Consider the following 15543-nt stretch of genomic DNA (forward strand, 5'->3'; position numbering starts at 1 on the left):
AGTAATGCACTCTCTAATAATATAGCTCTAAATATTCATTATTTTAAACTTTTAACCTCTACAGGAACCACTGGATACTATCTGCTGTGGCTTAGGATGGCACATGATCAAGTCATCTCAAACACTTATGCAAAGCCTGTGCTGACATGCATGCTCTTACTCATTTGCCCTTCTACTGCCTCTAAGTTAAAGAGGATATATTGAAGACTTTTTCTTTAGAATTCAGACATGCCTTAAAGTGTGTGAAACCAGAACTTTCTATTTTTCAGCAATATGTTCTTGAAATGCTTATGTCACAGCCCTGCCAGAATGAAGCTGTTATGATTTGCAGAACACAGTTTTCTGCTCACTTTCATTTCCGCTGACATGCATTCACTTGACTATTTGGTTTACAAATACTTAATTCAGCATGAAATAGATACAAGCAAATGTATTCATTGCCTATAAATCTTACTTTACTCTTTTCACAGCATTACATCTGAACAAAATACTCTTACAAAAAATTAAGGGTGGAGCTTTCTTTTAAATAAATAACACCATTTTTCGAGGAACATAAGTGGACTGTGACATGTGGCATCAGAGCTTCAAAGTATGACTAAATTCTGGTTTTAAGAAGTCATATTTTCCAGCCCTTCATATTTGTCAGCTCAGTAATTCAGCTCTACAGTGAGTGAGGTTTTAGTATGTTTCATACCTCTTCTACTTTCATCAAAGCTTTTAAGCCAATTGAAATGTCTATTGATTTCAGTGGGATCAGGGTTAGTTAGGAATACTCACGGAAATAGCCACAATTAGTCATTCTTCTCCAATTTGTTCTATCTGTCATTGTGGCACTATGAGTAATTTGCCAAAGTGCCTTAAGGGGCAGGGAATTAAAATTTTAAATGCATGGGTATTGTCTTAAAGGGTGTTTGAACAAGAATCAGCAAGAGCCTAGGACTGGGGAGTGTGGTGCTGGTGAGGCAGAGACACGTACTTTTCTTCACCCCCAGAACTGGCCCTTCAGAAAGCAGAAATAACTGCTGCTGTAATATTCTAAAAGGTGTAAAATAGTCATACTTGAGATGTCTTTTTGTTCCCGTTTTTCTTTCCTGTAGCTGTGGCTCTTTTGCTTGTGAAGAGGTATGTTCTTATGTCAGGTAGTGCTGGCTTGCTGCAGCCCTGTTCAATGCATACAGGATTTTGTGGGTTTGTTAGGAAAAATGTTTGAAACATTTAAAAAAATGTATCGACCAATGTATCAATTCACTTGAAACAGTATCCTGAAATATGTTTCCTGTAAATGGGCTTGTCCTCTCAGTGCATAAGTGTTCTGGTGCTCTCTGAAAAGGCAATTTAGTGGCTCTCACTTTCCATGTGATATATGGCACCTTTAAGTGCCCAATTTTGCTGTGCTCATTGGTTGTTTAAAAACAGCACTGAATCCATTTACGTAATTTTAAATGCAGTTCCTTCCCTGAAGCTTGTGTTTGCTAGTGTACCTTTGCTGTTCTAGAGAAATTGTAAAGCAACTGAAATGGAGAAGCGGTTGATTTTTTAAAGCATTACATCTGAACAGCTACTGATGAGGTCAGACAGTTCATTTCCAAGTTAGACATGTAAGCTTTTATTAGTCACACGTGCCCAAACTTATTGGTTCAGTAGGCATCTAAAATGTACAATTTTTCTGGTGTTTATAAGTGATAGAAGAAATCTCATTACTTTTGCACTAATTTTGCACTATTTTGCACTATAGGACAATTTTGGAGTAAGTTCTCATGAACCCACCAGGATTGGATGTTAGAGATTTCCTCCTCTCCTTTCTCCAATGGTGGATTTTTTGTTTGGCGTAATCTTTTACTCTGGGAAATACTTAGAATGTTATGTTTCATCTCAGTAGTAGTCAGTTTTCCCCTCAGTTTAACAGATCTGTTCTGTTTTGTCCTTATGTTATCTTCAGATGTGAGAACTTCCTTAAAACATAAAAATAATACACAAATTCAGAATCATTCAACTCAAACTGCTCTGCTGTTTTCAAACAGAAGCTATTCTAGTCAGTACCAAATGGCACGTTCCCCTGTGCTGTGTAGTTGTAATTTTGTGCAAATGTAGGAAAAAGACAGGTGAAATTTTACCACTGACCACAGGAGGCAATGGCTGCTCCTGTTCAGATGGTTTATATTGAGCATGCTGAATTAAACTGTGGTAGTGTGTATTTTTTCCAATCACTTCAAAGGACTGTAAATTCTTGTTTAGTGAAGGTCGTGCTGAGAACTTTCCCTCTGCCTTGGTGACTTTCATCTCAGCTGCTTGTGGGAAAAGACTTAATATTTTTGTGTAAGTTTTATGCACACATTTGAATGCACATTTTATACAAACTGTAGTTAAACTGTGCAAAATGCTGTTTTCAATACTAAAACTTGTCTGCACCAACAGATATTTCAGGGATTTTTCTCTCTTCAGAGTTACTGAGCAAGGAAGGTCTTACTGATGTTGAAAGCACTTGGATGGTAATTGAGATTCACTTACTGAGTCATTAATTCAATGCTTGTCTGCTACTCTACAGCAAAAATGGCACTCTTAATGTCATTGTTAATAGCCTTAATTAGATACACATCTCAAAAATGATTCTGTTAGTACAGCAAAATGCAATTGTCATCTGTGCTTTAAATATTCAATTTTATTCTTTGCAAACTATAAAGGTAAATAGAATGAAAATCAAGTTAATGACATGGTGTCTTTCTATCCTTAAGCACTTCAACCCTTTCTTTCTTTTGCTTTTGAGATGTCAGCTGTCTCTGGTGAGCTTTTAGGAATCAAAACATCAGTAGTTTCCAGCTTGGAGTGCCTGTGTATAAGAGGACTTCTTTGTAGCCATTGACTGAATGCTTCTAGAGACCTGAGCCATCTGAAAATGTAGTGGCATGAAACTGGATTGTTCCAATGACCCATTCTTCTAATGGGAAGTCTAATTTAAATTATTTTAGAAGGGCAGATTTTATTTTGGAACACTTCTATTTGCCTTATTGTTTTTATTACAATGCAGTTGAATTCCACACTTAAGATGTACTGTCATTCTGCTTTATAGAATATTGTAGTTTTATCTTCAACATTCTATAGCACCTTGGTATTTTAATGGCATATAACTTTAATGTTCCTTTAGAACTTATGGAGAAGCTGTAATATGCTTATGTAGCTGAGTTGTCTAAATTATTTCAGTCCTGTACAATTGAAGCAGTTGTTTGAAAATATTTGCAATATAGTTTTACCCTTTGCCATATTTGAAAACCTTTTTTGTTTTTTTAGACACCAAGTCGGGTTAATAACTTTTTCTCATTTAGGTTCCTCAGCATTATCAGTGCTCCCAAAATCTTGCTTACTTTTGACAAAGCAACTGTGCTCATGTGATTGTGTGATGCTTTTAATAACATACTTAATATTCTTTGCTACTCCTTGTATGTAATGTGATCTGCCCCTATTTTTCAGAACTTAGTGGTAAACTCTAGACTTTTAAGGTGTCATGACATGTCTTCAGTTGGAAAAATGAACTATTCCCTTCTGAAGTTAACCCACTGCAAACAATGGATCTTGTTTTAGGAACTGAACTCTGCTCTAGTGGAAAGAGATCGAGCGATTTGTGAGAGGAATGAGTTACTGGAAAAATACTGTCATGAAGTGAAGGACAAAGCTGAGGCCCAGAAGGAACTTGATCAAGCTTGCAAGGATATAGAGACAGTGAAGGAAGAAAGAGATGTTGCCAGGAAAGAGAGAACAGAAGCTATCATCCAGAGAGACCATCTGCTAAGGGAATATTATCAAGCCCGTCAGGTATTGCAAGTCTTTACTGATGCCTTTTTCCTTCTTAGCTTAGTTAGGTCAGTAACTTGCAAGAGATTAAAGATCTGGGCACATTGGGAGTCTCCCCTCTTTTCCTCAAGTCACTCTAAAATATAAACACATGCATGTACTTCAAGACATACTGACAAATTCTCATTTGGAGGAAATGCAGTTGTGCTTCATATTGAGATTCTGATTGTAAATATAAATAGAGAAAGTTTGCATTTTAACCAAATTGTAAAACTGTGAGTCTAGAATAATTAGTTTCATTTATACTCTTGGAATTAACCACACGCAGTTTTTGCAGGCCCACAGCTTCTAGTGAGCTGTACTGTTGTAGTTGGCTTATGTTATTGTGCTGCAAGCTTGGGAGTTTTCTTTGTGTATTTGTCTTACTGTTGTCACCATCGCTCTTGTTCAAAATAGGGAATTTTGGAGTGACAAGTTAACTTAAGAATGAAGTAATTCTTATCTAAAACAGGAAGCATTAAATAAAAATTTTCTTTAAATTCCATTGCTCTTCAATTTCACTGCTTTGGAATTAGGGGACCTGTATGAATCCCAAGTCTTGGGATTGTTGTCTTGGGGTAAATAACAGATGTTAATGCAGGAAATATGTGTGGTCTATATATTCTATATGCATCTGATTTCTAAGTACACTTGAAGGTTTTTTCTGTCTGCTAAGCAGAACAAGATTGAAGCACAGAATGTCATGTCTGAAATATGAAACATTCACTGATGTTATTTTGAAGTGAGGATTCTTATTCATGTAGTTGAACAAATTTGTGTGCTACTGGATGAAATGCATTACAGTAGGTTTAATCTTTCCTCCCACCCCCACCCTCCAAAGCTGCTACTAAAATAAATGAGTATTTTTCATGAAACCATAGTAATTGAATACATCAGGCAACATACAGATAGTAAAAGCTGTTTGTGCATATGTACCTAAAAATTGTGCCTAAAATACTTATCTGTGTTTCTTAATTCCTAGATACAAGATTCTGCTACCCTAGACATAGAAAGAGCAAACAAAGAAATTGAAATGCTTCGGAAGCAATATGAGGCAATGTCACAAGAACTAAAGGAAGCTGTCCAGGAAGCAGAAGTAGCCAAGTGTAGGAGGGATTGGGCCTTTCAAGAGCGGGATAAGATTGTTGCAGAAAGGGAAAGCATACGGTAAACAACTGCTAGATGATACCTGAGTGATCTCTGTAACACCTGCTGCGCAGTTGATGTGGTTCTAGCATGGCTGGGTTTTGCCAGCGCTTCCTCTGCATTAGCTGTCACATCACCATGTGACATTTTTCAAAAAATGTTGAGGGCACCTTACAAGGTCTTTGTTGTTTTCTGTGCTTTCATAACCAAAATGTCTCTAGTAAATACCCTTGAGTCTAACAGCACTGCTGTGTAGGAATAGCCAATCGTGCCATCTTTTAGGCATGCTATACTAATAATCCTGCTGTAGCTCTAGTCCTGCACATAATTCTTTGCCTGTGGGGACATGCACAAAAAGTATCCACCGTATTTGCTACTAAATATATCTAAGGGACTAAGAAAAATACTTAAATAAGTTTTTTTTCTGCTAGTTTAAAGAGGATAAGTAGAAATAAAGTTCTGAAAGGGATGAAGGGATAAAAAATTAAGACCTAGCATACGTCATTTTTTTCTTCCTTATCCTTTTTCTTTGAAATTTTACATTAACTATACAATGTGGTAAAACCAGTTTACTTTAATAGGGTTTTAAGTAACTAGATTGAAACCTTTTTCTTTTGAAGAACTTTGTGTGACAACTTAAGGAGGGAGAGAGACCGAGCTGTGAGTGACTTGGCTGAAGCTCTTCGCAATCTGGATGACATGAGAAAGCAGAAAAATGATGCTGTTCGTGAACTGAAGGAACTGAAGTATGTTAGAGAAATGACCAAACTGCATGAAAGTTTCTGATGAACATTTCATTTTGTTAGCTGTGTTATTAAGTGAACCATATGTTGTTACAGCTGTAGGCAGCAGGCTTTCATGTTATCATCTGTGGAAGCATTGCCTATATTTTTAGTTATCATGGAAATTATTATGCTGGACAGTATCAGTTTTATCTTATTAATGAGACTCAGGGTAAGCTTTGTGCTGTGGAGATGCACTTAAGCAGTATTGGATCCTTTCACTGAAATCATATTAACTGCAGCTCAATTCCTCTCAGCTGTTTACTCACTGGTTTATGGGAGAGGTTTTGCCATTGGTATTTATCATGCCCTACATACTGATAGAGATCATCTGAGGGTAAATTAAATGCATTTTAGAAGATGTGAGAAACCTAGTTGTGCAGTTAGCCATGTAAAAATATTGCAAAAAATGTGAGATTATGTTAAGACAATATATAAAAATGGAAAGTCAGTTTGATAGCAGACCAATAATACTGAAAGGACAGAAGCTGAAGGAAATTTTCAACACAGCTTGGATTTTTGATTTAGAAATATAATATCTATCACAGTCATAACATTATTTTTCAGTTTATTTAAAAGGGGGTTGTCTGTGTCTGCAAGTAGTAATTTTCTTTGCCTAGAGAGAAGATGGAAAATCAATTGGAGAAGGAGGCCAGATTTCGTCAATTGATGGCCCATAGTTCCCATGACTCAGCCATAGATACAGATTCTCTGGAATGGGAAACAGAAGTGGTAGAATTTGAAAAAGACAGAGTAAGTAAAATCACACACTGCATTGTCTTGTGTATTGGATAACTCTGAAGCTAATTATAGTCTTTAAATACTATGTAAGATTAAAAATATGATTTTAGTCTTTTTAATTCTTTATTGTTTGTCAAGGAACTGTGTAGGTGCACATGAAAGCACCAAGTGAAGTTACAGCAACATGAAAGTAGTTGATAAAACCAAGTTGTTATATACAAGCTTTATCATTTTCTTCATATGCTTCATAAATATAAATAGCTTCTACATCTAATGTTGCAGGTTACCCAGGTCCATGGAGTATAGTGGTCTTTAAGTTTGTGATTCACTGCAGTGCTAAGGCAGAAAAAACTTAAAATGTGAAATAAACAGTGATATTAGAGGCCCATATTTTACTGGCAACAACACTTAAAATCTATGCATAAAATAGTCTTTTACACCAAGCTATTTCTCCTACTTTTGCTCAGATCTGCTAGTTTGAAATTTTAAAGTATTAAAAGTACTTATTCATGGTGAACATGTATTTTAGGGCAACATTACTGATCAGTTTGAAAATCTGGGATGAAAGGAGATGCTAATCTCTTGCTTGTCTCTAGAGAAAATTAAATCCTTTTTCTATTTTGGCATATTAAGTAAAGTTCTTAAGTTTAGCAATCCAGATAACCACTCCTTCCTCTCATTATCTTACTAGTATTTTTCTCCATATAATTTCACTTTATTTCATTGTAGTCTAAAATTTTTAATTTGCTGCAATGTATGTAATTCTTGTATGCTCTTCTATATGAAATGTTTGGTTGGTACATCCCATTGTTAATGGTAACTTTTTTTAACACATAAAATACACAGGTAGTCTTCCAGATTGTAATTCTTTTGTAACAGCTTCTGTATATACCAGCATTTCTTTGTCATTCCTGAATGACAACCTCTAGTGATTAAATACTGTCAAATTAAATCCCTTGTATTTTACTGCAGTATTCAGGGGTCATCTTTCTTTATGCTCTTCCAATCTGTGTTCTGACAGTGCATCCCTACAAAATCACTAATATGTTCCTTTTTTGAAACAAAAATATTATTTAGCATTATTATATTTTGAAATACATATTGAAAATATGAACTGAGTACCAATGTTGATCCATCAGAATCACCATCTGTAAATTCTTTCTGGAATAATAATTCCCCTTTCACCAAGCTTTTTCAGCACTTCTGATCAACTCCATCAGTTTTGTTCCTTGCCATCTCCTCTGTTTTAACTGAAAACTAAAAATTTTGCTTTTCCATTGTGTGTTAATTTAATTAGCAAGTCTAGCATATGATATGCCTGTTATAAATAACATTGCAGCCTGATGAATTTTCCATTCATGTGCAGTTACTGAATTTTTCTTTCTCCAAAGATTGCTCTGCATGTCTGCATCACTGAGATCATGTATGTGCACTTTGTCATTTGAATGTGTTTCCCTTTTCTAAACATAGGGACTACACTTGCTGCTGTCAAATTATAATAATAATATTGTGCCAACCTTGATCAAATATAGGGAAAAGTCTTTGCTGACCTACCAGCACTTGAATTCCAGGGTCAAGATTATAGAGTTGTGTGTATTTCAGTCCCTTTATTTTTGCTTAAACTTCACCTGTCTGATTAAACTTGTGTTATATGTAATCACTCAGCTCAAAACTGAGAGAAATGATACTCACTTTTCAGTTCTGATGCTATGTAATGATACTGTGATTCCCTACTTGATCCCTATTTTATGGCAGCCTCATGCTCTTCCCTGTGAAATTGTTGTCTTACACAGGACTTTTGGAAGAATTATAAGGATTTTAATATAATTTTGTGAGCTTTAGCTCAATTTATTTTCTGTAAATCCTTGATCTTTTTGCATGTTTTATCCTCAGCTTTTATCAGGCATCTTTTGTACTCCCTGAAGACATTATGTTCTTCTGATTTTGAGAAGGAAACTTGAACTGTACTCACAATCTACTTTAGACACTAATTTTTTTCATGTTGGATTTAAATTTCAAGTATGATCACCCTTAAGCATGCTGAGATGGTTGATCCAGTGGACAGCTTCAAGCAGAGTTCTCTGATTTTTAGGAGTGTATTATTTAACAGTGCAAATAGCAATAATAAATCAATTTGTGGTCAGTTGATACCAAATTACTATTTTTTGGATCAGTTTTTTCATTACAGTGACCTTATAATTTACCAAAGCAAGCACTACATTAAAATTCCATGTTTTGTTCAATGGATGATCTCTTAAAGACTTTTGTCACTTTTCACATCAAGAATGGTCTGGTTTGGGTCAGGCTTGGTAGAATATCACCTCTAAATCTGTATTTAGAAATTGTTCCCCATAATGTTAGAGCTTTCTTTCCTGTTTACTTCTGGTCTCTAGTCATATCACAGAGGTCTGTCTGAGTTCACCACTAAGACACAATGCTGCTTCCTTACCTTGGCAATTGTTTTTTCCCCCTTTCTTGGGAGACATGATCTTGTTTTGTCGTTACACAACCAACACTGTACCTTGAATTAGGTTATATGGGTCTGAATGGGCTTTTTCACATGCTCAGCTGCTTTTCTGTTTCTCTTTGGTGAAGTTCCCCATTTGTATTATTTAAGCCTTAATCTGAGAGAGAAGGATCGTTCTAATGCCAGAAGACTAATGGAAATGGGAGTTTATATATTTACGTACCAAAAAAATACAAACTTACCTGAGGCAGGAACCCTGTAAATACAAGTACATAGTGCAAACATGCAGAAATGCCTCTTGCTAACAGACACTGTTTGCCAGCGCAGTGGAATCATTTGTTATTAATATTTACTAGGATGATATGGACTTGAAAGCCCTTGGCTTTGATGTGGCAGAAGGTGTGAATGAGCCGTACCTCCCTGGAGACTGCGGGATCTTCGTTACCAAAGTAGACAAAGGAAGTATTGCTGATGGTCGGTTAAGGTAGGCTTTGACTTTGGAAGATACATGTTGGTTTTTTGATCATAATAAACTAAATATGAGCATATTGGACATTGTCTTTGTTACTTTCATTTTTTGGAGTTATTTTTTCTTTATCATTTGCCATGTGTGTATTATTAATGTTGGTTAGGAAATCACACTGAGAAGACTGATGCCTGAAAGCATTACAGAAATTAAACACTGTTTGACTCAGCACTTAAAACTCAAAGAATTTGAAATGTTCTTTTGTTGCACTGTGCCCTGTTTACTCCGTTATTATCTCCTCAAACCTAGATCTATTTATTTAAATTTTGGAAAAGATGTGAGGGTAAGTTATTGAGGGAGGGCAAGAGATAAGGAGAGTAGACCAAGAGATAATTTGGAACATCTGCTGTTCTTGGTGTTGATAGAAGCTTTTTAGTAACTCTCCTCAGTACAAAGCATTGCTTTTAAACAAGAAGTAGTCATCAGTGATTTGAGGATATACTTTTCCTAGTGAAGTGCAGACTAGCAGTCCTGGTTTTCATTTAGCTGCTATTTAAAGCTTTTTCAGGAATGGATAACTCCAGGTAGTGAAGGATGAGCTTGAGATCAGCTCTGTTGCATGCCTTTTCATGGATTGTTATTCATGTGCTGTGTCCAGCAAAGTGTGCTTATAACTGACCTTCCTAATTCTGTGTATCTACCAGAGTGAATGATTGGCTGCTGAAGATAAATGATGTGGATCTTACCAATAAGGATAAAAAGCAAGTTATAAAAGCTGTTTTAAATGGAGGAGGTGTTATTAATATGGTGGTTCGACGAAGGAAGTCTTTAGGTGGGCGAGTGATAACTCCTCTTCACATCAATGTTTCTGGACATAAAGGTAATGACTATAAAGGATGGCTGTAAATGGCACATGTTTGTTTAGCCAAATAAGGCTTGACATAAAGGTGCATGTTCTCTGGGCCTTTGCTTAAATCACATTTACATGTTAATGGCCTCCTAGAGAGGAGTTTTCATTAATTTTTTTTAAGCAAACCAAGAATGCTGTTATTAATAATAGCTTTATCTTGTAAGTACAATTTTTCCTTTTGTCCTTGGGTGGGTTTTAGTTAATTTTTTTTCTTAAATACTTGTCTCTAGTTAACTGCCTGTTTGGAATGGTCATGGGAGTGTAAGCAAGTCTGTTAAACCCCATCTTCGTGTGATTATATTAATTTTTGGGATATTCAAAATCCTTGTTTGTCTTATTTCTTTGAAAAGGTTTTCAGAAATTGAAATTCAGCTGGATTGGTAGTCATATTTCTTTCTTGTGCAGGCAGGTCAGACATGCCATTTGAGCAATAACATATTTGAGCATATATCAGAAGTACATTTGAGCATTCATATATATTTGAATTGAATCAAATTATTTTCTGTGTATTTCAGATAGTGGGGTCAGTCTAGAAAATGGTGTATTTGTTGCTGCTGTTGTGCCTGGAAGCCCAGCTGCCAAAGAGGGTTCCCTTACTGTAGGAGATAGAATAATTGCTGTAAGTCTTAAAAATGCATTTGCCTTTTAAAATTTTTATTTATTTTGAAGAGTTATCATTGATGCTACTCTTTAAGATGCCAACCATTCCAATTAATTTTTCACTTTTGCAATGTTAAGTTCTTTTTGTAAACTCACTGAATATTTATTCCAAATTAATGTTTTTGTATGCTAAGCGATGAATATAATGTGCAGCTTATTTCCTGAGTTCATATGAGAATTTTTGTCAGAAGCATTAGCTTATTCTTCACACTTGGAATTTGTATATATAAACATATATTTCATGATATCTGTGATTCTTATATTGACTAGGAATGGTCAGTTCCAAAAAGGCATGTCTTCATTGGATGAGAGGTTCCTTGTCTTGTAACTGTTGGCTCCACAGCTGTCATCTGCTCTGGGGAAGGAGTATGTCCCTGGGTGTGTGTGCAGCCAGGGATGGGTGTGCTTTGGGCACTGCTGGTACAGCTGCACAGTGCGGGGAGTGAGCTGCTGGCGTTACCCTGTGTCCTGCAGGAGCTGCAGGTTGGACTTTGGAGTTTCACATTCTCCACTCTTGAAAATGCACAAGCATCAACCAGACTTCAGTCACATACACATGTGTAGACTGGTGTTTTCCCTGTCTCAGAGAGAATCTATCTTAAATCCTCACTACCTGTTACCCTTGATTTACAGATGTCTGTTGTGGTTTCTTTTGTCTGCAGATCAATGGCATTGCACTAGATAATAAATCACTTACTGAATGTGAAGCTCTGCTACGAAACTGTAGGGATTCCCTTACTCTGTCACTCATGAAGGTGAGTAGCAGAAGCTATATTTGCAGAATTCTCTTGAACTTAGGCAGAATTATTCTAGTTGTTTGAGGAGGAGTATATGGAAAAAAATGAGTATGTCAAAATGGGAAAAAGACAACCATCTGGATGCATTTCTCTGGTGGTACACTTCTTCAACAGTTATTTCCAAAGTAAGGCTCTTGTGCCATCTAGTAGGATATGAGACTAACTTACTGTCTTCTTTCCCATTTGTTTGCTGATCGGATGAAATGAATGCTATCACAATTGCTTGATGCTTCTTGGGTTTTGCTTCAGAGCTGCAGCACTTTTGTACATGAAAGATAAACTGCCTGCTGGCTGAAGAAAGTTAGCTTTTAGTCAGGAGAGAGTTGTGCAGAAAACTGAACTCTTGCTGTCATGAAGATTAAGTACAAGGCTTTGATTTTCAGGCTTATTTCTATTTATTTTATCTATTTCTATCTATATTTATTCTCTTTTGCTTTTTGAGTTTAGAATCCCATTGTTCTGGGCCTGTCATGGATTTTGAGTTGTGATTTCAGATCTAGAGAGCTTGAGGTTTTAAGAAAGTAAGAAGATTAAATGTTTGAGGGGAAATGGGCAATGAAAGTTATCTTATTGGCATCACTTGTCAGAGGCAGAAGTAGAATGCATGTCCCTTCACTTACAGTTGAGTACTTCTGCCACCATGTGGGATTGCCCTTTTGGAATTGTTCTGAAAATGTTACAAAAATTTTTCTAGCTTCATTTCATCTGATGTACTGTGATTTGAATTGTGAGATTATTAAGTGTATATTCAGGTATAGATAAATCAAGGAGGCTAGGATATGACTCATACTAAACAGAAATGAGACACAATAATAAGGTGATCACGTGTGGTTTTTATTTTAGGTTTTTCCTCAGAGTTCATCTTGGAGTGGTCAGAATATATTTGAAAATTTGAAGGATTCAGAAAAAATACCAAACTGTAGAGTTCATGCATCAGAGATACAAGCACAAAATAAAAGAAATCTGAAACTCAACAGCTCAACCCAGACCGATATTTTTAATCCAGACATCATGGATGGCAAGAAGGACCAGGGCGATCAGGGCAGCACTTCATTTTGCGATCACAAACCTTTCCCTAGTAACACATTACGAGTAGACTCTCGGAGGAACACGGTGCACAGTTGCCACAGTAACTCAGAACACAGTCTCAGCTCCTTCAGCCCAGAGACATACGGGGACCAAAGCTATGGGGCTGTTGACTTGGACAACAGGAGGCTGCCTTATGAACCTACAGGAACTGACTGTATGGTGGTTGAGACAGCATTTGACAAAGGACATGGAACTAAGCATAGTGGTGGTACCTGGCCAAAAGTCATGGTTAATATCTCAGCAACAGAAGCAGAAAAGTTCTCTGTGTATAAAAAGCCAAAACAAAGGAAATCTATCTTTGACCCTGATACTTTCAAAAGGCCACCAACTCCTCCAAAACTGGACTACCTTTCCCCTAATCAGGTGACAGGCCATTCACCTCAGCCATCAAAAGCTGAAGTGGCTTCAACTCCTCCAACTCCTCCTAAGAGGAGTGATTCCATCAAATTTAAACATAAACAGCAGGCAAGCTCTGCATCAGAGTCCACGGTAACAACAGGATCACCACCCACCAGCCCAGCCACTGCCCAAGCTCCAGTTTCCTTGGCACTTAAACAGGACTCTGCTACTCTCAAGGGGCGCAGCAGGAACGCTGGGCATTATTATCGGGAGGAGGGAATTGACTGCACTCACCTATCTTCAAGGAAATCCTGTGAAGATGACATTGGTTTTCAAAGAGTTGAAGAGCCAGAGATTAAAAGACCACGGCCAAAATCGGCTCCTGCTCTGAGACATAAAATGACCCCTGTGCCCATTCCTAATCCTGCACTTCAGGTAGAAGCTTGGTATATTGAAGCACAAAACTAGAAAGCTTGAAGTGTATTAGCAGTGTGGTTTTGGGTGCCCAGTTACGTACCAGAGCAGGAGAAGCATAGCCCATCCTCAGAATTCAGGTCCTCCGAAGTTGGGATCAGTTGGCACTTGGCAGTATCACAAAATACAAAACCAATATGTGGAGTTCCAGTATTTAACTGGAAGTGGTGGCCACCAAACAGAAAGATAGTGTTCTACTTAACTTCCATACCTGGGTTTTAATGCTGCTTGTTGGAACATCTGGGCTCTTGTATGTTTTTGACAACCTGAAAAGACATAAATAAAAATGCAAAGCATCAGCTTTAGAAAAACTGAAAATAGGGTCTCTGAAATTTCACAAAAATCAGATTGGTTGTCCAGGTCACTGTACAATTTAATGGAAGAAGATGTACCACCCATAGTGTTGGCTTTTTAAGTCTTTCTATGTGTCAAAATAATTCTGTGCATCTTATCTGAAAGGGTGTTCACACTATAAAGGTGAGCTGTTCATTAGAATAAGATGCAAGTTCAAAATCAGCATGTAGTTTGTTAGAATAAACAATCCTTCTGAGAAGATGGTGGATCATATCTTGACAGAGTGGATAGAAGAAAAATTTTTGTGCTCTGGGAAGGACCTATTTAGATGAGTGCATTATATAAAGTGACACAATCAATAGTGTTATTTCACATCCACTGCCTCAGATTTGCTCTGATGGAGAGAAGATAGAGTTTTGGTTTTGTTTTTTTAAATTTTCCAGCTGAAAACCAAAGCTTATAGAAGTGTTATTTTTTTAAATATAATTACATCGTAATGACTTGATTTTCATATTCTTTTCCCTTACTTGTTTATACCTGGAGATAATCCCACCCTGTTCAGAAAGTTTTAGAAGCAATAGAGATGGCAGAGCTGAATTGGAAGTAGTGCAGGATTAGAGCCATATCCTGCGAAAATACTAGAGTAAGAGAACAACTGGCAGGCTTTTATGCCTTTTTTTTCTTTTTTTTTGTCTGCTCCCATTTTGTTTTTTCTGCTTCCATTCCTTATGCATTCCCAAACATTTTTTGGGAAAAATAGTTATGGAGAGCTTTAGGCCTCTGTGTAAGCACTGCTCAGCAAAAAAATTAAAACATACCTTTCTATCAGCATTGCTTCCAGCACACTCAAAAAACCATAGTCCATACTAGCTCCTATGAAGAACATTAACTCTGTCTTAGCCAAAACCAGCACAACAAATGACAGAAAAGCACAGGAGTTTAATTTTGTAGCTATAATCAGCAGATTTGGTCTGGGGAGCAGTATGGCTAAGAGAAAGGTCATAAGAGCTGCACTGCAAGAAGTGAAGGGGGGCATATTCCGATGTCATATTTTAGCATGTATATAACAACAAGATATTGAACACATTGGAATACGGGGTGTTTGCTTTATATAGAATGTCAAGTTGATCCATTAGTACTGAGAGTTCCATTCTTCATTGTAGTGCATTGTCATGAGCATATGCACCACCCTGGTTATAATTGTAGTAATATTTGTACAGTGAGAAATGAGTAAAGAATTGCCAGTTGGAACAAGGACACATGTAGGTGGGAACTTATGCCCAGGAGATTTGTTAGCTGGAACAGAGTGGGTGGTTTTGGCACTCACTGTTGAGGAGACCAAAGGATATATGGGGACACATTACTGTTGCTTCGACATGCTGCCCAAGCTGTGTTACAGGTGGCAAGTAGGTGTTGGTTTGCAGTAAAGAAAATGATACAATAGATTTATAATGACTTTTCTTTTGTTTTCTTTTTCTAAGGTTACTTTATGTATTAGTTAACTTTTGTTTCCAGGATTAAATTAAAACTAGGCTCTGTGATTCTTTTTTATT

General features: G+C 36.8%; 1 protein-coding gene across 6 annotated transcripts in view; it reads left to right on the forward strand.

Annotated features, from left to right (window-relative positions):
* The window catches only part of DLG5 (discs large MAGUK scaffold protein 5), a 96366-nt gene that overhangs the window by 57982 nt on the left and 22841 nt on the right, over nt 1-15543 (forward strand). For all 6 annotated transcript variants that reach the window (XM_014250438.2, XM_014250440.2, XM_014250439.2 and 3 more), the window contains exons 8-16: nt 3577-3807; nt 4808-4992; nt 5592-5717; nt 6374-6506; nt 9318-9445; nt 10132-10307; nt 10853-10956; nt 11660-11752; nt 12638-13657. In XM_014250438.2, the coding sequence (XP_014105913.1) occupies nt 3577-3807; nt 4808-4992; nt 5592-5717; nt 6374-6506; nt 9318-9445; nt 10132-10307; nt 10853-10956; nt 11660-11752; nt 12638-13657 (2196 nt within the window). The remainder of the gene's footprint in view (nt 1-3576; nt 3808-4807; nt 4993-5591; nt 5718-6373; nt 6507-9317; nt 9446-10131; nt 10308-10852; nt 10957-11659; nt 11753-12637; nt 13658-15543) is intronic.

This window comes from Pseudopodoces humilis, chromosome 9 (assembly GCF_049639895.1).
Source record: "Pseudopodoces humilis isolate 2021_Gansu_Grassland_sample_001 chromosome 9, ASM4963989v1, whole genome shotgun sequence".
Lineage (NCBI taxonomy): Eukaryota > Metazoa > Chordata > Aves > Passeriformes > Paridae > Pseudopodoces > Pseudopodoces humilis.